This window comes from Fusarium coffeatum (genome assembly GCF_003316985.1).
Source record: "Fusarium coffeatum strain FIESC_28 chromosome Unknown BRIP53273_contig_192, whole genome shotgun sequence".
Classification (NCBI taxonomy): Eukaryota; Fungi; Ascomycota; class Sordariomycetes; order Hypocreales; family Nectriaceae; genus Fusarium; species Fusarium coffeatum.
Genome location: NW_022157985.1, coordinates 1 through 25,760, shown reverse-complemented (window position 1 = coordinate 25,760; position 25,760 = coordinate 1). Strand labels below are relative to the sequence as shown.

Below are 25,760 nucleotides of genomic sequence, written 5' to 3'. Positions count from 1 at the left end.
GCCAGACAGCACTTCTCTTGGTATCTTACATTAAGAGAGGAACAAGTACAGAGGAACAAGTACCTTGATTTTTTCCATCAGCCTTATCAGAAAGATGCAAAAGAAGCCACCAACTAGACTTACTAACTGAGCTCTATTGGATTAATACTACCACTCTATCATCCTCACCTGGCCAGGAATCTCGTTCAGTTTCTCATACCAGGTCCGCAAAACGATTCGTGCTTCTCTACTCCCACTAAAAGCAAATGTAAAGTTATATATACGCAACAAAGGGTCGGTCTCATCCTCTTGCATTGCAGTCTCAATGCCCAAGTACTGCAATGCTGCTTCCCTCTCCCTATCCATGATTGCCTCGGCAATACTTGCGGATATAAGACTATCCCATCCACCATCCAGTCGCGGGTGACGCAGCAGGCTCACGGCACACTGACGAGTAGGCAGTTCAGTGCCGCTGTGAGCAACGAGGAAGAGTTGCGGAGTGTATGATACACCGCGAGTCTTTGCAGGATCTAGATTGATAATTTGCTCGCAGAGGTCGACGATAGATCTGAACAGGGCAGGGAGACCCTGTTGACGCTTGACCAAGTCATACTCGTCAGGGTCTTGGATGAAAAGCACGCGGTTGGTGGTGTGGAATAAGCGCACTGGGAGAATAGAATGTGCTTCCAGTTTGGTCGTATGGCCAGGTGTGGTTATCTCTCGTTGGAATAATTCGATTGCTTTGCTGATTTCCTTGAAACATCGCGTATGCATCTCTTGTCGTGCTGCTAGCATAGCGAGTCCATCCAATCCAGACTTGCCTGTATGAAGATCCCCGAGATGCTTGGCATTCTCTTGCGAGAACAGGATAAGTCCACTGCACAGGGACTCGGCGGCGCGGTGGGCTTGGCGAATGTGTTCTGGCGTGAGAATGGTCGAGGGTGATGGTGCTGTATAGAAACGCCATGCGTTGAGTGTCTTGTTCTGGGACAGAAGAGTGGAGCTGTCGGTAACGCCGCCATGGTCAAGCGCATTTGCATGCAGTTTGAGGTTCATGAGAATGGACTGTACAGAAGCAATTGATATCGGAACCGATGAAATCCAGCTCTCAGGCTTGGTATGCTGCTGCGAAGTCTTTGCATCTCCAGTGCCATAGCCTTGAAGCTCTTGGAGCAGATTGCATCCAGCCTGAAGATGTATCCTTGTCTGATCATGAAGCCCTTTGATAGTACATATCTGCGTAAAGATGGTACTGATAACAAGCGCCCTCCACTGATCCGCATGTCTCGGCGACCGCGACTCGGTAAGGCAGCGGATGGATAAGTTGAACTGCTTTAGCGCAAACAAATTCCGCGAGCCGCGGCCATTCTCCGCAAAGTCCTCGTGTGCAGAGCCCAGGCTGACTACAGCGTGCCAGATGGCTGCATCCAATAGACAGACTCGCGGCACCTCGGCGAGCCAGAACTCGGCGTAGAAAGCGCCGGCGAGAGATGGGGCTGTGGCTTCGAGGAAGTAACGATAGCTACGTACCTCATCGGGGCTTTGTCGTGGTAAAATGAGCTTGAGATCAGCGACGGCATTTGGGCGGTTGTACAGCGGTGGAGAAAGTGGTTTGGTGACTGGAGAGGAGGTGTAGCCGTCACAATTCCGGCCAGTCGAAGTACAACGTGTACATGCGGGTTTTACCTCATCGCAACGCACTTTTCGGATCCTGGTAGAGTTGGTATATGAGTCTACCTGTAGTGAAAACCCAAGTTGTATGAACTCTCACCTGCACGTTTGGCATCCTGTTTTAGCCTTGGTGTGGTATCTATGTTTTGGTCGACTGGCACCAGAAGCTCCCACAAATTCGATACCAACCATAACTGAGGGATTAAGAAACAATGCTTCCCACTTTCTTATGAAGTATATGAGTCACTTCCTACTTTGTTGCAATTGTTTTTCAGCTAAGGGTGGAAGAAAACAACGCTTACCCTGAGGTTGAGACTGACCGTGCAGCCCCACTCATCTACCATGCTGATGGATCCATGGGTGGCTTAGCGGGAGACTAGGCCTTTTGTAGGAACAAATGAGCGAGACAGCCAATCATAAAGTATCTACAAGCTAAGCAGACGTTGATTGGTTCTTTTTCCAATCTAAGGACAATCTCGGCTTACACTGTAGTTTGCCTGTGAGGCTGACTGTTATTTCACTGAGCGAGCCGACCAATCACAAGACTGGTTGAGTACGACATCATATGTACTGGGCAGATATGTATTTCGTAGTCTCAATATGACTCTTTCCCAATGCTTTTACTTGATGTTCTCCATAGATATCGATGTATAAAGTCAACAATGTCGCCCTCTTTCTGCCATCCCGTTCTCATTCTATTATATTTAGTGTTATACTGCAGTCTCAATCATGCACTACCTTTCTCTCCTTCTTCCCCTGGGTCTAGCTGTGCTACCGCAGGAGGCCCATGCCCAACAACCCGTATGCCCTCTCCTAGGCCCTATCTTCCCACCCGTCCCACACCCAGCCAAGTCTAATGCCATCTCAAACGCCATTATCGATCTCGATAAAACCTTCAAGGAGCTCGACCGCAATGGTACCTTCCATGAGCTCAACACCACTCTCTACGTCCAAGCCTTCTCCGCTGCTGACACCCTCTTTCAGCATGGATACGTTCCTCAAGGCATGAAGGGTTTCTTGACCTCAGGAACACTCAACGAAGATACTGTTTTCCGTGTGGGCAGTGTTTCAAAGCTTCTTATCGTTTATACACTGCTCGCTGAGGTGGGAATGGATCACATGAGCGATCCCGTGACAAGGTGGGTTCCTGAGCTTGCGCATGCAGCCAAGAAGGGCAAAGGTGATCCTACTCGCCGGGTCCAGTGGAATGAGGTCACCATCGGGCAACTCTGTGGGCATATGTCAGGTGTCAGTCGCAACTGTAAGTACTGCTCGGCCTCGTATTGATCGGGCTTCTTTTAACCATCATAGTTAGTCGGCTTCTTCGATCTGGATTCTTTGATTGGATACCCCAAGGCCAACCCTGAGATGTATGGCTTCCCAATTCTTGAAAAGATTGAGCGACGAAAGTGCGATATCTCAGATCCAGCTCTAGGCCCCTGTTCCCGTAAAGGTCAGTTGTCAACTACAAAGCGATATGAATATGCTAACAGCTCTCTGCAGAGTTCTTTAACGGTATTACATCTAAGAACCACTTTCCAATCACATCCACTGCAAACACACCAATATACTCTAACCTTGCATACCAAATTCTTGCCTATGCACTTGAAGGAATGACCGGAAAGCCCTTCGAAAAGTCTTTGCAATCCTCGCTCCTCAAACCGCTATCCATGAAAGATACAACACTGGAGGCTCCTAAGGGCAAGATTAACGCTGTTATTCCCGAGAATGAGCTGCTCTCGTGGTGGAACATTACTACGGGCGATGGTAGTCCGTAAGTCTTCATCATGCTCTTTAATATCGGCCGTCAATACTGAACGTTAATAGCTACGGCGGTATGTTCTCTACATCTGCAGACCTCACCCGTCTTGGCCAGTCTATTCTAAAGTCTTCTATCCTCGACCCACCCACGACTCGGGCTTGGATGAAGCCAATTGCCCATACCGCAGACCTCCACATGTCGGTAGGAATGCCTTGGGAAATCCGCCGTACCCTCCTCCCGCTCGGCCCCAATGGGATACGAGTTGTGGATTTGTATACGAAGAATGGTGCGATTGGGCTTTACACTGCCATCGTCGTTCTTTCACCAGACCATGGAATCGGTTTCGTCGCTCTTTTTGCAGGACCTAGTCGCGATGTCGTGTTGAGCTACGTTCCTGACCTTCTCGCAAACACCCTGTTACCAGCGGCTGAGGAGGCAGCGCGCGAGGCTGCCACCGCGCGGTTCACAGGCACGTTCCAAGGCCGTGAGACCGAGGTCACGCTCGAGATGGAAGATACTCTCGTGGTGAAGAACTGGGCTCGTGGAGGTGTTGATGTACTGGCTACCATGGCTGCTGTGTGGTGGCCCGGGCTGGAGGTAACTCCCATCCTGAGGTTATACCCGATGGTTGAAGGAGATAAGAAGATGTCGTTCAGAGGCACCTTTGATGCTAAGGCAATCAATGGGTCGGAACCCAATGCTGAGGTAAATGCAGCCTATACAACTGCCGGTCCCTTCAGTGGTGGATGCCTATCATGGGGAGTAATGGACACGCTTACATATGGGGACGCTGGGGTTGATGACTTTGAGTTCGTACTTGATCACACTGATAAAGCAACGGAACTTGGAGTAAGGGTTGCAAGGGAAACACTTCGGAAGATCAACTAAACCTTGATGTATTTGAAAAGAGTTAGAGATATGCAGACTAATACCTAGACAGTGAGCATCTGATAAACAGTTATCTAATGGTCTTTGTATATTGTTCTGTTAAACAACCAACGAATGACAACGCTGGTTCTCGACCCCCTTGCCAGACGCGCAGCAGGCACTCTATGCGATTACAGAAGGTGCTTCTATTAAGTCCTTCCAATGATCAGGTACAGACAGTCTTAAGGTTGTTTGTCAGCAAATGCGGTACCTTGATTAGTCGAGAATCTGTCACGTGGAACCCCCGCTCAACTCGATCAAAAGAGCACACCTTCCCTTCAATCAGTTAAAAAATAAGGCCCTGAAGCTCAAGATGGCTCCTGGGGACTTCAAATACACAGCTTTACAGGATAGAAAAATGAGACTCTTAGTCCTAGATGCAGGGAAAGATGGAGACGCACTCTCGGGTCCTCTTGTCGCCGGTAAACATGCCCCCGGCGAACACGTGATGAAGTACGAAGCATTATCATATACCTGGGGCGACCAGTCAAACTCAGATTACATACATCTGAGAAATCCGAAACCGCTCAGTCACGGCAACTTATGCATTTGCGATAAAACCCCCTCCAGGTCACTGGCTATTGGTCGCAACCTCGCTCTTGCTTTGCGACACCTCCGTCACAGGGACAACAGCTGAACTCTATGGGCGGATTCAATACTTCGTCATAATGATATATAGATAGCTTGGTAGGTATGTATTCTTATTTATACCTATAAGAAAACCACCGGAGACTTCCAAACGTCATGATTTTCCATCTTAGTGCCTTTCCCTTTCAAGATACTCTTTCCAAGCTAATACTTCAAGTCAACGAAGCTATGAACACCCGATCCTACTTCCATAACACGCTTAGACTTAGGCATCTTCACCACGGCCCTCGAATTCGGCGGAACCTTGACTTGCAGGTTGAAGCCTTTGCCCTTCTTTACCGACCAGCTGACTTCTATCATCCCATACGGTCCCAAATGCTTCGTAGTGGCCGAAGTGATTCCACCACCCGGGATAGGCGCAACCACGACGGTCTTGTAGCCCGGGCTGTCCTTGTCCGGGGCGATCCCGCCAACAGTCTCGTGTAAGAATTGTGCGACGGATCCATACGCGTAGTGATTGAAGCTCGTCATCTCTCCAGGATTCAACTGTCCATTAGAGAGCATGCTATCCCAACGCTCCCAGATTGTGGTGGCACCCATCTCAACTTGGTACAGCCAAGAGGGAACCTTTGTTTGGAGGAGAATGCGATAAAAGTCTTCCGTCGCGTCAACGGATCTTAGTGCGTCGCTGAGAGCAGGTGTGCCGGCGAAGCCTGTTCTGATCAGGTAGTTGTTGGCTGATACGATGTCGCGCAGCGTTTTGGTAGCCGCCTTGCGCATTTCGTCGTCCTCCAACAGCCCAAATGATATAGCGAGTGAGTAGGCCGTTTGTGTGCGGTTTGCTAGCGCACCTTCACCATTCATCCAAGCCTTCTGGAACTGGGTCTTTAGGGCTGTATGCTGGCTTGCATATTTCCCCGATAGAGCTGTTTCTCCGAGGGAAGCTGTGATCTGAGACATGAGCTCTGTCATACGTACCAAATAGGCATCTGCAACCAGGAACTTGTGTGTTGTGGCCTGTCCAGGGTCATCAGGAGGAGACTGAGGGTCGAGCCAGTCACCGTATTGGTAGGTTTGGTGGTTCCAAAGTCCAGCTTCATTTCGATAGATGCCCTTATCCAGCCATCCGACACCTTGCGCAAGGTGCTCTTGCAGAAGGCCCTTATCACCAAAGGATTTGTAGATGTTCCAAGGATTACCTACAGCCACATCGCCCCAGACAGCAGTAGCAATGGGTTGATTGGTGGGACCTTGAAGCATTGGTGTGTACCATCGAGGGACCATGCTACCGTCTACAGCCGCCTCGGTCGCAAGATCCTTGTGCCACCCTCGCCAAAATCCAGCTGTGTTGTAAAGGAAATTCGCTGTAGGCCCGAAGAGATGTGCATCACCCGTCCATCCAAGTCGCTCGTCCCTCTGGGGACAATCCATCGGAATGGAGAGGAAGTTTCCTTTCATTGACCAACGAACGTTAGAGTGCAACTTATTCAGAGCCTGGTTTGAACATTCGAACCAGCCGGTCTTCTCGAGGTCCGTGTGTAGGACGACAGCTTTGATGGACCCTATCAATGGTCTGTTCTTCGGCCAGCCGTCGACTTGGGCGTATCTGAAGCCGTGGAATGTGAACTTGGGTTCCCATGTGATCGGACCATCGCGAGCAAGTATGATGGTATCAGTTGCTTTGGCTGTGCGCAGTGGTTTGAGGGCTAGCTCGCCATCCACCAATACCTCTGCGTGACGAAGAGTGATATTTGTGTTAGCAGGCCCATCAACATGAACCCGGAGCCAGCCTACTAGGTTTTGTCCGAAGTCGATGATTGTTTTTCCTGACGGCGATTTGAAGATTCGCTCGGCTTGTCTTTCCTCTACCCTTCGGATACCAGGCTGGTCAGGTGGAGTGAGTTTACCCTTAAGCGGAGGGAGCGTGCGAACTTTGCGCCAGGCTTTTGCCTTTGCAGCGAATGCGTCCGTAGACCAGCCCTGAATTTGCTTTGCGAGTCTTGCGTCGTAGGTTTCGCCATCGTAGATTTCGCCCGATACAATAGGCCCTCCGTTGGCCCTCCAACTCTCATCGGTGCCAACAGTGACCTTTCGGCCGTCCTTGAGTGTAACCACCAGCTTGCTGAGAAGTCCAATAGAGTCGCCGTAATTGTTTCTCACGCTTTCTGGCCCCAGCCGACCGAGAAACCATCCTTCTCCAACCACAACTCCAATGGCATTGTTTCCACTCTTGATAAGGCTCGTCACGTCGTACGAGTCATAGACATGGCGGTGACTGTACGATTGCCATCCAGGTGCCAGAACGAGATCGCCGACCCTGTTCCCGTTGATCTCAGCCTCGTAAATACCCAGACCAGTGATGTATAGCCTTGCAGAAGCAATCGCAGTCTGAGGGACCTGGAAGTCGCGGCGGAAGTAAATGGGCCGTTTGGCAGTGTGGTTGGATTGCTCAAAGACGTCGGCTGCGATCGGGTCTGCTCCGACCCAGCTTTCCTCAGACAGGAGTCCCGTCTCCACATCAGCCCAGTCAGACCAAGGAGTGGACAGCCCGTCGTTGCCATGAACGCGCACACGTACAGACGCAGCCTCTGACTCAGCCAGCTCCTCGTCTGGCCAAGGCACGTACAGCGAGCTGGAGGAGTTGAAGGAGAAAAGAGTGGTTTTATCCGCCTTGGGTCCTTTGCGCGCAACTTCTATGTCATAGGCGTTTTGTTCCCAATCAGAGACGGTACCTTCGAATCTCCAGGTGATGCGAGGCTTCGTCTCAGCGATACCGAAAGCCTGGCGGTGATGTTCGAAAAGAACTGTCGAGATTGCAAGATCTGCCATCCTTGCTAGACGTCTATGGGTAGGCAAGACTTGAGAAAGAGGGCGTTATCGTGCCCGTAGGTCCAGAGCAACTTGAGTCTCTTTTAAGCAGTCCCTGTCTTCCGGTACAATTAAAGTCTATAACACGACCTCAATCGCTCGGTCCAATATGAACCGAGACCATAATGGCTAACTAGTAGGGTGTATGCATGAAATTGCCAGACGACGGCCACACATTATCCGCTACCCCAGACTTCGCTTGCTAACGAACGCGGGGAAAACGCGCGACCCTTGGGGCATAATGAGGGGAAGCATGAGCTGTGATGATTGGCGGTCAGACAAGGATAATGAACATATGGGCTTTCGGTGTATGTTAGTCCGGCGACGGGACTTGAAAAGTATGAGTTCATGCGCCACGCGGGTTTGGTCGATCTACCGAGGTTCTCGTTTTCGGCTATGGTGTGTGAAAGTATGCAGAGCTTAGCATAGTTGCTATTGACTAGTTTAGCCAGTTCGTGCGATCTTGAGCGGCAATAGCAATTACCTTGTGAATGCGATGTTATGCTTGTAAGTGTCAAGGTTCACTTGATTTGTATCCAACAAGCAGCAAAATGGCAAATCCATCGCCGAGGGTAGGAAGAATATTGTATTGTCTTTGGATTATACTACTATTGATACCAAGTGAAGCGAAAATACAACAAACTATACGTAGTAGCAAAGTCCAATAGAAATATCTTAACGTTGGAGAGAGGCAAGGATTTATTGCAGATAGTCAACAGATATTAAATAAAAGATTTAAACTGCTTCTTTACTTCAAACATGCCCACAAGGCTAAAAGCTTTACCTTCAGCTATAATCTCATCAGCATGCCTTATTAGTCATTGGCTGCCATGATGTCACACAGGGTTTCAGCTACGTTGCGTATTCTGTTGTCCTTCACAATGAGGTGTGAAAGCTTGGTGAGACATTATAACGCTATTGAAATACATTGAGTTGCAGACTAAAAAGGAAAACCACGGCTCTACAGCTAGAGAAGAATGACTATTCGCCAAATATTCATTTCCCCACTATGAGCTATATCATCGTGCTTGAAACCCACACTAATTGCTTACTGGCGCCAGCTAATCTTGCCTGTGTTAGGAAATCTGTCATAGCGGCCCGAGCCAAAGCCCAGCTGAACCGCCACTAGTTACTGCAGATTACCACTAGCTATATTGTCAAGCCAGTTTTACTGGCTGTGAATTGTTGAGAGAGACAGTGTTTCTTGTAATGAGACATACAGAGTAGACAAAGCAACTGACTGGTGGGTTACGTGCTTACTGTAATCTCAACAAAGTTTCCATCTGCCATTGACCGGCAGGCTAGCAAATGTATATATATTCCACTTGCCCACCACCCAGACTGTCCTCTTTCATACCTTACAACATCGCAGTCTTACTATTCCTCTCTTCTGCAAGTCATCTACGCTACTTTCACTCGATTACATCATACCAATTTCTCTCCACCCATCCGCAGTCATGGCTTCTGGTGTCAGTGTTAATTCAGGCTGTGTGGACACGTACCAAGCGCTCAAGCTGAAGAAGAACCACAAATTCATCATCTTCAACCTCAGCCACGATCGCACCGAAATCGTTGTTGATCAAACCTCCGAAAGCAGCGAATGGGACGACTTTACATCAAGCCTTCCCGAAAATGAACCACGCTGGGCCGTTTACGACTTTCACTACGAAGGGCCAGATGGCGGGGCTAGAAACAAACTTGTCTTTGTCAGCTGGTCTCCCGATACTGCCAAAATAAAGGCCAAGATGGTTTTTTCCTCAAGTAGAGACGCTCTTAGACGAGCGCTTGTGGGCATCGGGGCAGAAATTCAGGCCACTGACTACAGCGATATTACATATGAAGAAGTACTGGGGAAGGTCAGCAGGGTTCGCTGAAATCTTTATTTACTACCTTTCAAGTTCAGAAGGACCAAGGGTGGAAGATCTATGCACAATAACTATTACAATTAAGACAATGAGCTAGATAAAGAAAGATGGGATAGTTATAAACGATGCGATGTTTGTCTCTGTAGACATATATCAAATACACCAGATGAACCTACGTACTTTTAAAATTTGGAATCTCAATCCTGGTGCTATAAAAAGCAGAAACTCCACATCCACATCATGACTGTGTTCGAGGTTGCAAGAGTGGACCTTGATGTCTTCATCAGACCAAGCATTAATGATGACTTTCTTTCTAGAGTAAAGTCAACAGCCTAGAGTTTGCATCAAGGTGATATGTATACTGAAGATGAAAAAACGATACCATTTCCTGAATGATACTTTGTAAAGGGTAACTCAACGGTCTAGCTAATATTCTCGCTAAAGAGAAAGTCAAACGCTGACGTATCCATCAAGAACAGATCATTGAATATCGGATCCTGACTGCCCCCAAGTATATCGATAGGAATGTTTGGTGGGCCAGTCGCTGTGTAAGTGTTGAAACCAGCGTCAGTCAATTCTACGTTCGGATCAGTTGGTAGGGCATTGTCGCTGTTACTCCAGGTTGATGAAACCCCCGTTGGCTGTTCAAACGATGGCCCATCGATCTGCAAGTTTAGACTTGCTTCCCCTGGCGCGTGCACTCGGCCCCCTCTCGACCTTGACGCTCTTTGCTCAAGGACCTTCAACAGGCCTCCTGCATAATTCCAGTATTTTGCAAGCTCTTGCAAGACTTCCAAGAACGTGTGTAGGGTTTGTCGAGACTTGGCCGCTAGTAAGGTCTTGTTTGTGCTGATCTCGTTGATGATGTGAATTGTTGCAGTAAATACAACATGGTTGCTATACAGCCATAGAGAAGAAATGAGCTTCTTGCTCATTAGAGCTTCGAACATGGATGCAATGGTGACTGTGGCTTCTCTACAGAGGATGGCATCCTCTTGTCCGTCCATAGATCCATTCTTCCTGGATTTCGGCGCAGGTCGATGGATCAATAAAACAAAGTTGTAGTAAGTGAGATAAAAATGGGCTTGCCATATATCAAGACAAGAAGTCGCCAATTGTAGTCTTTTCGGAATTGAAAGGTTGAGCAATCCGAGTAACTCATCAGCCTTTTTAATAGCTTCGAGTTTTGCCTCTGGCGTCGCACGAAGTGACCAACCCTTCCTTGTCGTCTCGGATATAATCTTGCACAGCTGTGCATAAAATATGACAAACTCGATCTCTGCCCTAGGAAGATTTTCGACGTGGCAAGGTTGGAGATCTGGTACATCGGAATCATCGAGGTTGCTACAACCATTAGTGAGGACTAGTGATAATATTTATGCAGCAAGACTCACATAACTTGAGGTCGTCCAGCGGACACAGACGCAATCGTATCGAACTGGAACAGGACCCACCACAGACGAGTGTATACGCGTTTGTAAACAGGCATCATCTTAGAGTGGCTGGTATCTCGATGCAGTCCTATCGCCATAGCTGTTCTGGTAGCGATGCCAATCCAATACCATGCATTGGCGTCGGAATACCACGTCATTAGCAAAGGCACTTGAATGAAGACAAGCCTGTCAGGCCAAGATTCACACTCGAAAAGAGTCTTTGTCCTCTGAAAAAAAACTCGAAGAAGGGGAACCATCGTCTCATCATGCGATGCTAGAGCGTGGGCTCCTACCAGCATTATCGCATTTAGAAGTGTCAGGCAAGCAGGGTTTGCCGGATCCTCGCCACGATATTGTGTCATGAATAGCTCCTCATCTACTATGGGCCACCCAGGGTTAATCATATCAAAGTATGCTCTTACCAGCCTTCTTTCAAGTTGTTTATCTGGACGTTCCAACGGTTCTCCCGACACACCGTGTCTTTCATACCAGTCTTCGCTGGACTCCAATTGACCATTGTTAAAGTGGAATACATTATCGTAGCCTACATTGGAGGAGCTTTGACGGAACAGGTAATTGCAGTTCGAGAGATCATTCCCGATAAAGTGCGCACGAGTGCGATGCCCAAGCTCTGCGTCTCTGGCATCGTTGTCATTCAAGACATGAGCTCCAAGCTCGACCTCGCCGCCTTCGTCTGGGGATGAAGCTTCTGTTGCCACAACAGATGATGATGCCGTCGTTGGCGTATTAATTGACTGTCGCGGACGGAGAGGAGCTAGGACGGCTGATTGACGCAAAGACTGTCTGACTTGCTTCTTGTTGAGACATGGTCGGCATCCAGGTCGACTGTGAGTACTACAGTTTGTACAAGGGACACCTTTGTCGCCGATATCGCAGCGGACCTTTCGCTGCCGGCAATTAACGCAAGCCCGTCCTGAACACAAATTCCATTAATGAAGGGAGTGACTGAGTAATAGAATAAACTCACTAGTTGGCACAGCTGGACTAAGTGGCTGTGAACTTTTGGCCGCGATATTCTGCGATCGCAGTTGGTGACCTGACATCCCGGATTTCTACTTTGTGGAGAATGAACGCTCTCAGAAATCAAGTTTTGGTTGACGATGTCTTATCTTGACGGACTGGGTTTAGATGGTCGTCATATAATCTGGTTTGCCAGCCCTCGGCGGAATGAGCCAATCATCTCTGACCGTTGATCTGTAAGACGGCGAAACTGTCCAATCATAGCAGCTTATTCATGTCACGGCAAACCTAGCCAATCGAAGCTGGGCAAGCCACGGCAAGATCACCAATCACAATATTAAACACAAGCCTATGCTGTCATGTTATGAACGACATAAAGGCGTCTTTGAACATGATTATCAATGCATCTTGCAAACACATTGGAACTGGATTATATATTCCAGACCGGTCCGCCTTCCTCAAACGAATAACCTGGCTCCAGTGGTTTCCACTCTCCTTGTACCGAATAGAATCTACTTTTGCGTCACTATCACCATGCCTTCACTCCAACACTTGAAGAGGCTGACATGCATTCGACCCGAGAAACAAGTCGCTTGTCAGTTCGACATCGACATTGATGGGCACCACGAGACCAAAATATATACCACGGGCTCCACGGTCCAGGGTAGTGTTAGACTCACAACCCAACACCAAACCACCTTTCAATCCATCCAAGTCAGTTTTAGAGGCACGAGTTCAACTCGCCAAGTCTCTCAATATGGGCAGCCCTCCAGAAGCCATACTTTTCTGAACATCCAAATACCCATGTCTGATGAAACCTTGCCGTCTGATCGTATCCTAAGAGCTGGGAAATCTTACAACATTCCCTTTCTGTTTAAGATCCCCCAGGATCTCTCTTTGCATGCATGCAATCATCGAAGCCCGGTAGTTAGAGAACGCCACCTAGTTCCACCTCCGAGCCTCGGCTCATGGACAAAGAATGATTTTACGGATGGCTCTACGTCTATCGAATATGTTATTCAAGCGAGACTCCTACTCGGTACGGAAGGAAAACTTGTTGATCAGAATGTCTCTCTCAAAGTCATTCCTATTTTTCCTGAGCAACCACCCATTGATGTTGCTTCCCTGAACACACAATACTGCTTGTCTCAGACAAAGACAATAAGACGGAACTTGGTCGGGGCCAAAGAAGGAACCTTGAAAGTTTCAACCACTCAACCTCGGCCAGTTGTCCTTCATCTGGGTCACCTTCAGACATCAGACTCTGAACTAGCGATCAATCTTGAATACGCGCCATCGTCGTCAGGATCTACACCACCCGAAATACGTGTCAAAGGAGCCGCCATCGAGGCTATTACCAGCTTTTGGACAGGACCCGTAGGCTATCTGCCCGACCACGACGAGACGCTACCCAGTGCCATCTGTCCAGTAGCTCCATGGACAAACTCGTACCCCCTACCTCTACGAGGGCTAGGAGCGGTAAAATGGGAGAAGGTTCTGGATTTCGGTTCTCAGGCGGAATCGGAGAGAAGAGCCTCGGAGCCTATCCCAATCACACGAAACCATCCTAGCAAACAGAGTCCATCATATACAACAGCGAGTTCTATCGATATCCCTTACAATCAGCCGGAGCTACCTACATATAAGGCTACTTTGACACAACCTTTCTCGCTCCCGACAGAGAAATTACTATTCCTTCCCACTTTCCACTCATGTATGGTTAGCAGAAGCTACCGGATTCGAATCACCTTTGCTGCGAGGGCTCAAGGCAGTACGATGTCTCTTATCGTACCATTGCAGATCACAAGCGAAGGGCGTGCCACCACTAACAGTCCTAGACTGCCCCTTTACGTAAGTATAAGATTCAAAATGCATATAAGACAGAAAGGCTTACCTAGTTGTATACAGTACGACGATGAATATGAGCCAGTGGGCGATTCACCTCCTCCATATAGGAAATGAAGAAAGTTATATTGAAGTGATAGTAGGGGTCTGGGGGTAACGAGAAACTAATTGAATGAAGATTGGCATTGTGGGACTTCAGACAAAGAGAGGAAAGTACATGTATATAACAGAAAAAATAAACAGTGTATTTTGAACAATGATTTACTTACTGCAATGGACTGCTATGACAGTCTACCTAGTTCTATGTAATGATAACCTGCAGGACGAGAGAAATTCCAGGTTTGCTGCTGCCAAGAGCATAGCCCCACGATCGTCTAAGGCTGAGTTAGTAATAGAAACGTGCTAGCATATTTCTGATTTGTGCTAGTCGAAGGATTCAATTATATAAGGATCATCGCATTGAAGTATGGAGCTGTCGGTCGACCATGGTCTGTGCTCCAGCGCTATGAGTAGGACCGTCATTGGCATGCTCGGACTGAGGTTACAAGGTTCCTGATCAGGCGGTGAATCGTCCAGGCAATGCTCTACTGAATCAGCCTTGATCACCTAGTGTCATTTCGCTTACAGCTGATAAAGTATCGTATCTGTAATCGATGTAAGCTAGCTTGGCTAGTAAACTACAACTGCTACAGATGGTTTTAAGTATTAAATTATAATAGAATCCTTACATCTATGTTTACAGCTAGGAAATGATGTTCGAGAACTACTAGTATTTTTTGAGGACAATTAAATAAGCTGTCTGCCCTGTCTCTGAGTCCGAGATGTCAAGTCCGAGGCGGACGTCCATCTGATGTTCCTAGTCTATACTGTGGTGCTGTGGAGTTTAGATCCACACCTGTTGAATCCTTCGATCCTCCGCCCGAGCTACGGGGGAATAGAACGCGAAATTCACGGAGACGGTGCTCCTGAGTTAGTATATAAGTTCAACCTCCCCCAAGCAATATCTCTTTCCTATCTCAATAACCTCTTGACTTTGCACTATTTGCATTCCTATTCTATCCGAGTTAATCTACGTCCATACAAGATGCATTTCTCTACTGCCACAGCTCTAACCATCCTCGCTGCCGTCTCACAGGCATCGGCATGGACTCGTAGGTAGTCCTAGTCCAACTTCACCATGTTCTTTTTCTAATTTTCAAAGTTACCTTTTACGACAACGTCGACAATTGCGATGCAAATGACAGCACCCAGTACCAAATCATCGAGGGAAATCAAGGTGATTGTTATACCTTCGGCGCGTCTATGCCCCGCACGACATGCGAGCAATTCACCGACGGTGGTATCAACAGCCAGGGCTGCAAAGGATTGTTCAAGGCAAAGTCTGTCGCAATTCCCCGTGGAAGAAACTGCCAATTTTATGGATTGGACTTTTGTCAATCACTTAGTATCTACGGGGATGAGACTCAGTGCAAAGACACGTTGCAGCTTCTTGCCGGTCCAGGCGATTACATCCGATCTTTCAAATGCGTAAGTCTATTACTCTCATGGCGACATGTCTTACTTACAAATGGCTAGGAAAACGACGAGTAGGAGTTGACACCGATATTTGGTTATCGATACAAGTTCTGATCAACTATACAAGCTCCATATAAAGATAATTAGATCAGAACATAACATTACTCATTCCATGGAAGATATTATTCCCATTACTCATAACCCTCTGGCCATCAGCCATGATACAGTGAAAGCCATCTTTAACTCGAACTTTGTTCCTGATGCCCACTGGTGAATCATTATCCCCCTTCCTGGCTCAATGGAACAAGTACCTAGACCGCCTCCTTACTTGCAATATGCTCCACAAGGCGCGGGGTCTTGCCTTCAACCACAACCTCAGCAGCATGCCCAACAACACCCTGAGGACCATCAAAGATATAAGCAATTTCCTCCAGTGATGGACCTTTTGTCTCGGGAAAAACAAACCAGACACCAACAAACTCAATCATGACCCAAGCTACAAAGATGATGTAAAAGCGCCAAGCAATGTCCTCAAGACCGATGGGTACAACAAAAGTGGAAAGCATCATAAAACAAAACTGGACGAAATAGAAGAAGGACAAACCCTTGGTTCTCATGCGATAGGGAAGAATCTCGGGGATGTAGAGGCCGAGGTTGCCGTTGAAACCCAGGTTGTAGGCAGGGGAGAACAGGTACAGAAAGGCTACCACAGTGTAAGCTGCGGCCTTGTTGGTATTGTCTTTAGCAAAGACAGCACTTCCTGCAGTGATGCAGATGTCAACAACCCAAATGGCCCCTAAAGACCATAGGAAGAGCTTGCGACGGCCGACTTTAGCGGGCAACGTAGCGAAGTAGATGGCCGAGAACCAGGAGAGCATCTGGTTAGTGGCATTGATAAGAGTTTGCTGAAGGTCCGACTTGAGCCCAACGGAGTGCAGGATAGGAGATAGGTAGTATGAGACAAAGGCGTTGCCAGACATCTGTGAGCATATAGCGGCCCAAACCATGATAAACATACGTCGATGGTTACCAGCAGTACTGCCCAGGTCCTTGAGAAAGGTAAACATGTTGTGGTCAGATGCTTCGGCACTCAAAGTTTGTTTGATCTCGGTGTATTCGAGCTGGACCACGGGATCCAGTTCGTCACCCTCACCGTGGTACTTGGCAAGCATAGCTAGAGCGTCTTCATCGCGGCCCTTACTGACAAGCCATCGTGGAGACTCGGGCACAAACCACACGAGGAGGAGCTGGATAATGGAAGGGAGTCCTTGCAAGGCAGATGGAATGCGCCAAGATGCTGTGCTGTCTATGCGGAAGGTACCGAATGTACACCATCCAGCAATGATGGATCCAATAGAGTAGAATGTGAGGAAAAGGGCAGTAGCTGTGCTTCTCTGGTCGGGATGTGCTATCTCGGTAATGTAGGGAGCGCCAACTCCGGCGACTACCACGCTTCCTGAACCGATGATGACTCGGGAGATTATGAACATGGCGATGTTAATGGAAGCACCTTGGATGGCAGCGCCGATGCAGCAGAGAGCAGCTCCAAATGCAATGCCACATCTTCTACCAAAAGTGTCGGCTACTGGTGAGATGGCAAATGAGCCAAGGATGCCACCGAGTGGATAGGCGGCATTGAAGAAGCCGAGCAGAGCGCCAGTTGGTGAACCGAAGTACGTCTGCCAATGGGTGACTGACTGGAGACCGTTCATCATACTCCCATCAAAACTGGAACCCTCTGGTTAGTTGAAACATTCAGATTGTCGACTGTACAGACTTACCCTTGAGAGAAAATTGACAGGAGCGGGATAATCATGAGTAGGTTAAGGGCACGCAGATTGGGATATCTCCACCAACGAGTCGTGTCCACCGACGACCGTGGACTGTGACCGGCGAGGTCCTTGGAGGGTTCTGGTGCAGACATTACTTTCAAACTTGGTAGGAAACGTTGAAAGTGTAGGATCTGCTGGAGTGGGTAGTCTATCAACATTCAGTGGCACGCCAAGTTGGGCATATAAATAAGCATGATTGCCCTTAGTCCAGCTGTCAATGTAGTATACTCGGATGTAATTGGGCCGAAGGCGTGTACCCCAGATCCGTCCGTATTGCGACTTTGCGGGGAAACCGGGGAATGCGGCGTGACCATCGGTCTAACACGACCGATATAAAATGGTCAGGGTTCCCACCCACTCACCTCACACACTCAAAAAGCGGCCCAACATGGTCCGAAGCATGATCTCGTACGTTCTAGGCCCGCACCAAGATCAAGGTAGCTGATTATTCTCCCAGGTGTGAGCGGTGCAGACAACGAAAGGCAAAGTGTGACCGCCAATTACCAGGTTGTGAACGATGTGAGCGTGCACAGGTCGATTGCGAGTATGCAGGGCGACGGAAGCCGGGGTTTCCAGCTGGTCACCGCCAACAGCTTGAAGACAAGATTCGTCAGTGCATTCCTTTCGTAATGAACTTTTGTACCCTGAATTTTCTAGTCTAACTGTCTCGAGAGAGACTAGAAGCCGAATCGCGAGCCTTTCGAGGTACCTCGGGAAGTAGCGAGACCACTGTACCACCAGTCCACCATGATCAATCTCCCTCATCCTCAACCCTCCCCGCGCAACAGGCTGCCTCTCCAACGTTTGAGCGTACTCGCAGAGTCAAAGAACGTCATCCCCCGACTGACCTCGTCGCCTCTGTGTCGTCCCTATACTTCCGGCACATCCATCCATGGTTTCCATTCTTGGACGTGCAACGCGTCTTCGCCGACTTGGGCTCTACAGATGAGCCCTCGATGCTCCACCATGCTCTCTTCGGAGTCGCGCTACCCTACTCATTCGACTCCCGCCTCGACCAAATCTCTAGCGACTCGTTCTGGAAATACTCGAAGCGCAGAATTTTCGTCGACGTTCTCGAAGAGCCGTCTTACAGCTCGTTGGAAGCGTTGACTGTTCTTATCCTGGATCTTTCGAGCATGACACATAGTGCTCAGGTCTCGGGTCCTCTCGCTGTCGCTACAAGACTGGCGCTTCAGCTAGCGAATACAGATGGTCTGACGTTCAGAACGTCAGCAGAGGGCGAGGCGCACGGGGCCTTGAGCAACAGGGATGTAGTCTTTCGACAGCGGTTGTTCTGGGCCATCTACGCTCTTGATTCCTGGATCTGCATCACCACCAATTGTGTCTCGACTTTCAGTAACCTTCAGGTCCAACACCTTCTACCGACTCGGGACGCAGTGTGGAAAGACAGTCTGCCCGAACTCGGCGAGGTAGATTTATCTCCTGCACTTATCTTTAGCTATCAGCTCGGACTCCTGGACTTGGCTCGATTAGCTCACAGGACCGTGATGGAGGGTGGTGATCTCTGCAACAGCTATCAGACCGCATCCTCCTTGCAACAAGAGGTCCAGGCAATATCTTCAAAGCTTGATGTCTGGATTGATTCTTTTCCCCCTCAACTGGCTTGGAATGACCGAGACGCTTCTTTGACTCGCATACAGAGAGCTAACAGGCCAGCAGTCTTGATGCTGCATGGCTACTTCCACGCGGTAATGATATACCTGCATGGCTTCCTAGCAGTACCAGCAAAGGGGCTCGCTGCCCCCGAAATTAATGCTGAGACCCGTCAGGGATCCGAGAACCGCTGTCTTCGTAGCTCTACAGCACTAGCTGAGATCGTCACCCAGGCCGCTGTGCATGTGATTGATAAGCTCGGGTGGCCCTTCGCATGGTCTGTCTGGGTTGCTGCTCGCTTCTTGATCTCACGAAAGTATATCATGGGCTCTAGCGATCCAGAAACAAGTGCAAAAATTTCTGTCTTTTCAGACCTCCTTGGTCGAATGAGCCGCTTTTCTCAAATCGGTTCCACTTATGCTCGGCTTCTCGGTCAAGCCCTTTCCGAGCTCGAGACATACGAGGCTGGGCGTCAGAGCACTATTCTCCACCTCATCTCCGATTGGCGAGTCACCACTGCTCGTCTAGAGGACCATCTTCGGCCAGATCCCATGCTACATGCTGTTGTGACTCCAAATCTGGCGGACGACAACCCCAACGATGCAAACATGCAGCCATTCAACACTTTGCTTCCCGTTTTTCAGGATGAAGCTTGGATGGATATTTCACAAAGTAGCCCGGATAGTTGGTTTCGTGGTCCTTTGTTTGCCTCATCCGCATATCAAAGTCTTAATGATCTTCGACAGGAGTGATATCGTCGATTCCTTTACATGAGGATAGGTACTAGTATAATAGAGTTGTGTAGTTTATTAATTTCCTATCTGCGCACAGCGGAATACCATCTTCTCGAAGCTATTCATCACCTTCTCCGACTGACCAGGTAATTGTACAATCACCGTGACTGGCCTGGCTAACCCCTCGATACGCAACTCAACAACCACTTCATCGTCTGATGAACTCCACGAGACCTCTGCCAAACCAAGTTTCCCCCTTCTGTAGAAAGGCACTGTTGCCTCGAAAGACGGGTATAGACCCAACCGAGGCGCAAACCGTACCTGGTCCCAGCCGGGTTGTGCAGGCTTGATGCCCGCTACCTCTGCCAGAAATTCATGGATGGGAGCGCTGCCCCAAGCGTGGCAGTCTGAGCGATGCGAAACGTCGTCTTCTTCCCACGTTGTCAGGTTGAGATCCAGTTGGTCACGCCATGGCTGCCAAAACTTTTCATACAGATCGTTGTACAAGTTGCCTCCTGCGATAACCATTGCACGTAGTGTGTAGAATGACATTGACACCGATGTTTTGACCAGCGAGCCTTTCCTGTCTCGAGACACATCCAGTACGTCATACAGCAGAATCTGGGCAGCCGAACCACTTATAGCGCCGCAAAGGATCACCCAGATCTGGCTGTGCTGACTGATATCAGTCTTAGGGTCTGAGTCTGAGGCCAGGCTGTCGGTGAAGTAGCGCCCGTCAAAGCAGTGAGATCTGAGTGCTTTTGCAATGCGGCTCGCCCGCTGGGAATATTCACTGGCCAGATAAGATCGACCAGCACAAGCCGTTTGTAAACTGGAAGCCAGTTGTAATGTATACGAGTACAGGCTATTGACATACGTCGAGATGCCCGACCGCTCGACAGATGGAGGAATTCCATACGGCCGCCATTGTTCCGCCCAGTCATGAAAATTCCAAATACCCTCCTCATTCCTCAAAACAACCAGACCGGTCTGTTCTTGGATGCGAGAGTGGAAGAAGTTGAGTACAGCATCGACGACAGGAAGAAAAGGCCGGATAAAGTCGATGTCGTTGTAAAAGGTAAAGTGGTCATGTAACATACATATCCAATAAAGGGAAAAGGCAGGGATAATTTGGAGTTGGCTGGACGGCGCTCGGCTCGCCGTGAGTCCGACACGAGGTTGGAAAGAGTTATGCAGCTGGATTATTGCTTGTCTAGCAAGACGGTCATCTCTAGAAACATAGTATGTGAACAGACATGAGCTCCGTGTATCCATGGCGTATTGAAGTTGTTCATAAAACGGACAATCCTCGTAGCAATCGTGCATGCAGTTCTGCAGTGTTCGTATGCTTGTGTCGAAGAGGGCCTTAGCTTCCTCGCCATCCGGGCCGGTACTGACATTTGCAAGTACGTCTAAAGGATAATTGACAGTCTCAATATCGACTCCGCGCAACGTTAAGCCCGAAGAGCTGGCCCACAGGCTAATTCTGAGAAAACGAAAAGATCTCCAATGGAAAGGCATGTAGACCTCGTCCTCATCTTCGCCTTCATAATAATCCAAATGCAAGTTTCCTTCCTGGCCCTGGAAGTTGTAAACATCTTGCGGTCCGATCAAAGACTTTGTTGTATCCATTCGGTTTCCCTTCCGGCGGAGGTACGGGACTAGAGCTGGAGTGTCTTCGTAGCTTTCCGAGTATGTGATAATCATTTTGGCGCCTGGGCGGTCGGGACGCTGGAAACGAAAACGGATGAACGCAGTTGTATGGGTCGGGGCCTCGAGATCTAGCTGATGCTTGGTGTCAGGTGAGAGTACCAGGTCAGATCCTTGGTCATCAAGGTTGATCAAGTTTCTCTCCCAGACTTCCGAGGACAATGTGCTCTCAACGTTGTGAATAGCCTTGAACTGAGACTTGTTGATCTCCATGTGTGAGATAAGACGAGGCGATAGCTTCCAAGGTGCTGTCACACCGGTCGAGTTCTGGAACTGTAATATAATAGCTGAGGTCCACACCAAGGACGATGCGCCCCTGTCGTCTCTCTCGACCTTTTCGTAAATATGGAGGAAATCATCTTCGGCTTGATCAATGGGGAGCGTCACGAACTGATCTACCGCCGTCTCCCAATGAACACTGCTGCAAAGCTCCGACGCCCAGAAGGGATTGTCGATAGTTTTTCTGACCCGAACACCACCGCATCCCAATCGTGGAAAGCTAGTGGCATATGAGGTCCCGTGGAAGAGTCTCAAGACGTGGATCGCAATCAGATTGTGTCCCGTGTGCAGATACGGACTGATGTCGACCTTGTCGTAGAACCAGAGAGCTGCATCGCCTTTGACAGGTCCAAAAGCGACCAGCTTTCTGTTTATGTACAACTTACAGCGTGTATCAGCGGTGATGCTGATTGTGAGAGGTGTCGGTATCTCTTTGTCGACAAATACTGTTTTGCGGAAATGAACGAAACGACCAGCGGTATCAGAGACGTTCTCATGGAAATCGGGATGCCACATCCATGATGTGTCGACAGTCTCGACAGCCATTGCAAATAGCGTGGTGTAAGACAAGGAATCGGTGTTGGTAGGGACATACGAAAGCCCCAGTACTCCATCACAGGCTTATTTGTGCTCGTTGAGAGATTTACCGAACGCCAATGGAGGCAGGAATGGCCTCGGAGTCATTTCAAAACAATCACCAACACCCCATGCACTGCGCGTTCCGGACAGAGATACACCGAATGTTCTTGGATCAACCAAACGAGGAACGAAGCTGAGCGAGATTTAAACGAGGCTGAACGAGGTTGAACGAGGCTAAACGAATGATATCCTTGGCACTTTTCGAGGTTGACCCCACAGTATAAGGAACGGACAAAGACGGGGCGTCTCAGGCCGCTGACTAGCGGCACCAACCCTATACCAGATTAATTCGTGAATACTACAGCTTTTTGCAGTGATCAATTATACCGACAACATGGTAATGCAAGATCGGAGTCGTCTCCCCCGCGATCCTAGGGAGTCCCCATGGGGATAAATCTAATTGATATCGATGTAACTCGGTACCTACAGGGAAAGAAGTGTGGGTTTTGTGATTATTTATTAGAAAACGCTTTCCAACAAAAAGTATTTCTTGAATTAGATTACAGTATCAGCCCTAAACAACATATCAAAATGGGCGTCTCTCAGTGCTTGAAACTTCTCAGCTTGGTCAGTGTCGCGACTGCGGCTCCAAACTACGCTGTACCTGGGACTCTACCAAAAAGCGCAGCACCACTGGACGTTTCACCTGTAGGAGCATCGTAGGTTCCCCAAATGGAAGTCGGCAGTATCATAACTGATTTGTCTTACTAGGTTCGAGTTCTTTATGTGGCCTTCCTACGCAACTAATATCTCTTTGACCCTTCCATGCTTAGAGCACTTCAACAAGCTCTATAAGAAGAGGATACCTATTCGGATCGGAGGCACAACGCAAGATAGAGCAACTTACGATGCTGACTTTAAAGGTTATGTCTCGTACAAGGTCGATGATCTACTGGACGCTCCGATGAGCCTTACTTATGGGCCCAGATTCTTTGATCTGATCAGTTAGTTTCCCGTGCTAATGCTATTTGGTACTCAACACTGATTACACGCCGACACAGAGACGTTTGGAGCTGAAACGATCCTGGGTAAGAATGTTTGTTATAACATTTGTAGCACGACTAATACTGTTAGGGCTTAATCGGGGTTTGAACAACAGGAGCAAGACGTTTGCGGCGGCTACCATGGCGAAATCGAAAGCACCTGACAATATTTGGGCGATTGAACTTGGAAACGAGCCTGATCGTAAGTCTCTCAACAATCCATTGAACAATGCCGTCCTTGCTGATCTTAGCTTTCAGTCTTTTACAAGTATTGGCAGTACCCTGTTGCTCAAGCCCCGTGGAACGAGACACAGGAAGGATCCGATGCGGCCGACTGGGCACAGGACTTTGCAAACCATTGGAAGAGTCCTCTCCCCATTCTTGCTGGTGGTGGATACGCGATTCCCTTCCAGATAGAACCTGGATGGCCCAACCTACCATATCTGGTCAATGAGGCCTACAACCAGACTGTCAAGGCAGCGACGAAGGTGTACAACGGACATTTGTATGCTTTCTCGAATGCAACCGAAGATGGACTAGGTACTGAGATGGCACACCAGAGAACAGTTGAAGACCTTAAACTTCTGCCTATCTCAACTGCCAAGTCTGTCGGCAGTCCGTACATCATTGGTAAGTACATGTCAGGCTCAGAAGCTTTTAGTATTTTTCAGATGACTGACCTTTTGCTTCTAGGTGAAACGGGCTTTCATGGATTAGACTACGAAATGGACGCCACTTTCGGCTCTGCCATACAGATGATCGACAAGACCTTACGTGCTCTGTCTATTGGCACTTACCGACTGTTCTACCACCAAGGTACTGTCAACCAAGGTAAGCCCGTCAATCCCATGAATGTTATCCTGCAAAAACCAACGAAACTCAGCTTTCTTCAATTGGTGGCGAGGTAATCAACTCAACGCCAATTTCTACGGCGCCTACTTCGGAGCTCTTGCTGCAGCAGGCGGTGATCACATCGTGGCGAGCGACGATGGTAGCGACCGGTACGCGCAGTATATCATCTATCGAAAGGGCAAACCTTTCAAACTTGTCCTTGTCAACACCGATTACTACTCGGGTATCGGCTCCCGCTCCACGACAAGTTTTACAGCTACCGGACTTAAAAGTGGTGCTGTGAAGGCGCTTCGCATGACAGGACCAAGCAGCGAGACTCTAGTTCCCCTTAGACAGACCAATCCCAGCCTTGAGCCCAGTATTGGAGGTAAGCGCTTGTGCTCATCTCTGTTAATAGTTCACAAGTACTAATATTTATTCAGGCCAATATTTCTCGAACCAGAACTGTGGTCTTAAAGGTGCTCAGAAGTTTGAGACACTCAAGGTTAAGAAGGAAAAGCTTGTTGTAGATCTTAAAGCGTCGGAAGCACTTGTTATCTACCTGTAATGTCTGAATTGTCTCTAGTAGCTTTTGTGGCCCCTCAAGGGTTAGAGTACATATATCGAAAAGGGCCCTTAGTAGTCTCCAGTGAATTTATAGGAATGCTCAATAGTTAGTAACATAGCTTTATAAATGTTTTGCAATGCATGGCCTTAAATTAAGTACTAGTGAGTTACAAGACATGAGATTTGCTATTCTTTAGCCTAGCTATAAGAAGGGACGAGTTATCTTGTTATTGACTTCTGGTTAACGATAGTTACACATTTGTCTTAAAGCGACCGGCCGTCGGCCCTATACTACTAGGTATCTATAGAAACTCAACTACAGGTTCCCGCAGTTGGTCGCCACCAACCTTACGCGACTGGATCTGGATATGGAATTTTATCTTCTCTTTGTTATTAAGACCATCCTTTAAAGTTTCCATCGTCTTGTTATTAATAGAAATGAATGAATTCTCGTCTAGATGGTTTTGGCAATTGTGACAAGCCCCAACGTTCCATCGGCTCAGGACGGCTTCACGTCCGGCCTCGACAGTGCTACCATCGGCCATCTTAACATGAGTGCGGATAATAAAAGAGCTGGCATAGTCGGAGCATCTGACGTTGTGTACGCGGGCAATACCTCCGAGTGATTCCTTAGGTGGGACGTACCGACCTGGTGCATTAGCCACATTAAGTAAGCTAGGACCATAGCTGTAACTAAGCTCCTTAATATCTGTTACATTCTAGGAAGTGTAGAACTTACTACTAGGCGCCTTAAAGGGGTCAAGTGGACTGTTTATATTAAGAGCAGTACCTACAGGGAAAGTTAAGTTACCTAGGCTTGTTATACTATTTTTACTAACCTTAACTATTAGGCTACTAGCAGTAGTACAGTTATAGTAAAGCTACTACTGCTAAAAGGTATAGTTAATAAAGGTATAAAGGAAATAAAAGATAGAGTTAAAAGCAGCAGTCTTATTCTTACTTATATTACTATTAGTACTATAAATAAAATTAAGATTATAAATACCTTTTTAAAAGAAGCTATTAAAAGTAAGGTAAATAGTATTATATAGCTTTTTAAAATAACTTTATAATAAGGCTAACTAATATTAAGTAGTTAAGGTAAGTTAAGATAAAAGGGTTAGGGTTAGGGTTAGG

General features: G+C 48.1%; 11 protein-coding genes across 11 annotated transcripts; 6 read left to right on the top strand and 5 right to left on the bottom strand.

The window, feature by feature from the left end:
* Positions 1–147: 147 nt before the first annotated feature.
* FIESC28_08239 (uncharacterized protein) lies at positions 148–1,765 on the bottom strand (the record flags this gene model as incomplete). Its single annotated transcript, XM_031162377.1, has 3 exons — positions 148–1,598; positions 1,681–1,690; positions 1,751–1,765. The coding sequence occupies 3 exons, from the start codon at positions 1,763–1,765 to the stop codon at positions 148–150; spliced, it is 1,476 nt and encodes a 491-aa protein (XP_031013532.1).
* Positions 1,766–2,379: 614 nt separating this feature from the next.
* On the top strand, positions 2,380–4,300 carry FIESC28_08238 (uncharacterized protein; the record flags this gene model as incomplete). The annotated part of the gene is made up of 4 exons (XM_031162376.1): positions 2,380–2,911; positions 2,966–3,103; positions 3,154–3,424; positions 3,478–4,300. 4 exons carry the CDS (start codon positions 2,380–2,382, stop codon positions 4,298–4,300), a joined length of 1,764 nt encoding a protein of 587 aa, XP_031013531.1.
* An 831-nt stretch (positions 4,301–5,131) lies between these two features.
* Positions 5,132–7,756, bottom strand: FIESC28_08237 (uncharacterized protein; the record flags this gene model as incomplete). Its single annotated transcript, XM_031162375.1, has 1 exon — positions 5,132–7,756. One exon carries the CDS (start codon positions 7,754–7,756, stop codon positions 5,132–5,134), a length of 2,625 nt encoding a protein of 874 aa, XP_031013530.1.
* Positions 7,757–9,252: 1,496 nt separating this feature from the next.
* Positions 9,253–9,669, top strand: FIESC28_08236 (uncharacterized protein; the record flags this gene model as incomplete). The annotated part of the gene is made up of 1 exon (XM_031162374.1): positions 9,253–9,669. One exon carries the CDS (start codon positions 9,253–9,255, stop codon positions 9,667–9,669), a length of 417 nt encoding a protein of 138 aa, XP_031013529.1.
* A 413-nt stretch (positions 9,670–10,082) lies between these two features.
* Positions 10,083–11,610, bottom strand: FIESC28_08235 (uncharacterized protein; the record flags this gene model as incomplete). The annotated part of the gene is made up of 3 exons (XM_031162373.1): positions 10,083–11,004; positions 11,055–11,472; positions 11,583–11,610. The coding sequence occupies 3 exons, from the start codon at positions 11,608–11,610 to the stop codon at positions 10,083–10,085; spliced, it is 1,368 nt and encodes a 455-aa protein (XP_031013528.1).
* A 998-nt stretch (positions 11,611–12,608) lies between these two features.
* Positions 12,609–14,036, top strand: FIESC28_08234 (uncharacterized protein; the record flags this gene model as incomplete). The annotated part of the gene is made up of 2 exons (XM_031162372.1): positions 12,609–13,925; positions 13,983–14,036. The coding sequence occupies 2 exons, from the start codon at positions 12,609–12,611 to the stop codon at positions 14,034–14,036; spliced, it is 1,371 nt and encodes a 456-aa protein (XP_031013527.1).
* A 967-nt stretch (positions 14,037–15,003) lies between these two features.
* Positions 15,004–15,509, top strand: FIESC28_08233 (uncharacterized protein; the record flags this gene model as incomplete). The annotated part of the gene is made up of 3 exons (XM_031162371.1): positions 15,004–15,070; positions 15,121–15,446; positions 15,495–15,509. The coding sequence occupies 3 exons, from the start codon at positions 15,004–15,006 to the stop codon at positions 15,507–15,509; spliced, it is 408 nt and encodes a 135-aa protein (XP_031013526.1).
* A 236-nt stretch (positions 15,510–15,745) lies between these two features.
* FIESC28_08232 (uncharacterized protein) lies at positions 15,746–17,358 on the bottom strand (the record flags this gene model as incomplete). The annotated part of the gene is made up of 2 exons (XM_031162370.1): positions 15,746–17,162; positions 17,216–17,358. The coding sequence occupies 2 exons, from the start codon at positions 17,356–17,358 to the stop codon at positions 15,746–15,748; spliced, it is 1,560 nt and encodes a 519-aa protein (XP_031013525.1).
* A 296-nt stretch (positions 17,359–17,654) lies between these two features.
* Positions 17,655–19,632, top strand: FIESC28_08231 (uncharacterized protein; the record flags this gene model as incomplete). The annotated part of the gene is made up of 3 exons (XM_031162369.1): positions 17,655–17,674; positions 17,724–17,875; positions 17,939–19,632. The coding sequence occupies 3 exons, from the start codon at positions 17,655–17,657 to the stop codon at positions 19,630–19,632; spliced, it is 1,866 nt and encodes a 621-aa protein (XP_031013524.1).
* A 57-nt stretch (positions 19,633–19,689) lies between these two features.
* FIESC28_08230 (uncharacterized protein) lies at positions 19,690–22,149 on the bottom strand (the record flags this gene model as incomplete). The annotated part of the gene is made up of 3 exons (XM_031162368.1): positions 19,690–20,446; positions 20,492–21,941; positions 21,990–22,149. The coding sequence occupies 3 exons, from the start codon at positions 22,147–22,149 to the stop codon at positions 19,690–19,692; spliced, it is 2,367 nt and encodes a 788-aa protein (XP_031013523.1).
* A 624-nt stretch (positions 22,150–22,773) lies between these two features.
* Positions 22,774–24,624, top strand: FIESC28_08229 (uncharacterized protein; the record flags this gene model as incomplete). The annotated part of the gene is made up of 8 exons (XM_031162367.1): positions 22,774–22,901; positions 22,954–23,186; positions 23,244–23,270; positions 23,317–23,427; positions 23,484–23,855; positions 23,919–24,056; positions 24,109–24,444; positions 24,500–24,624. The coding sequence occupies 8 exons, from the start codon at positions 22,774–22,776 to the stop codon at positions 24,622–24,624; spliced, it is 1,470 nt and encodes a 489-aa protein (XP_031013522.1).
* Positions 24,625–25,760: the final 1,136 nt, after the last annotated feature.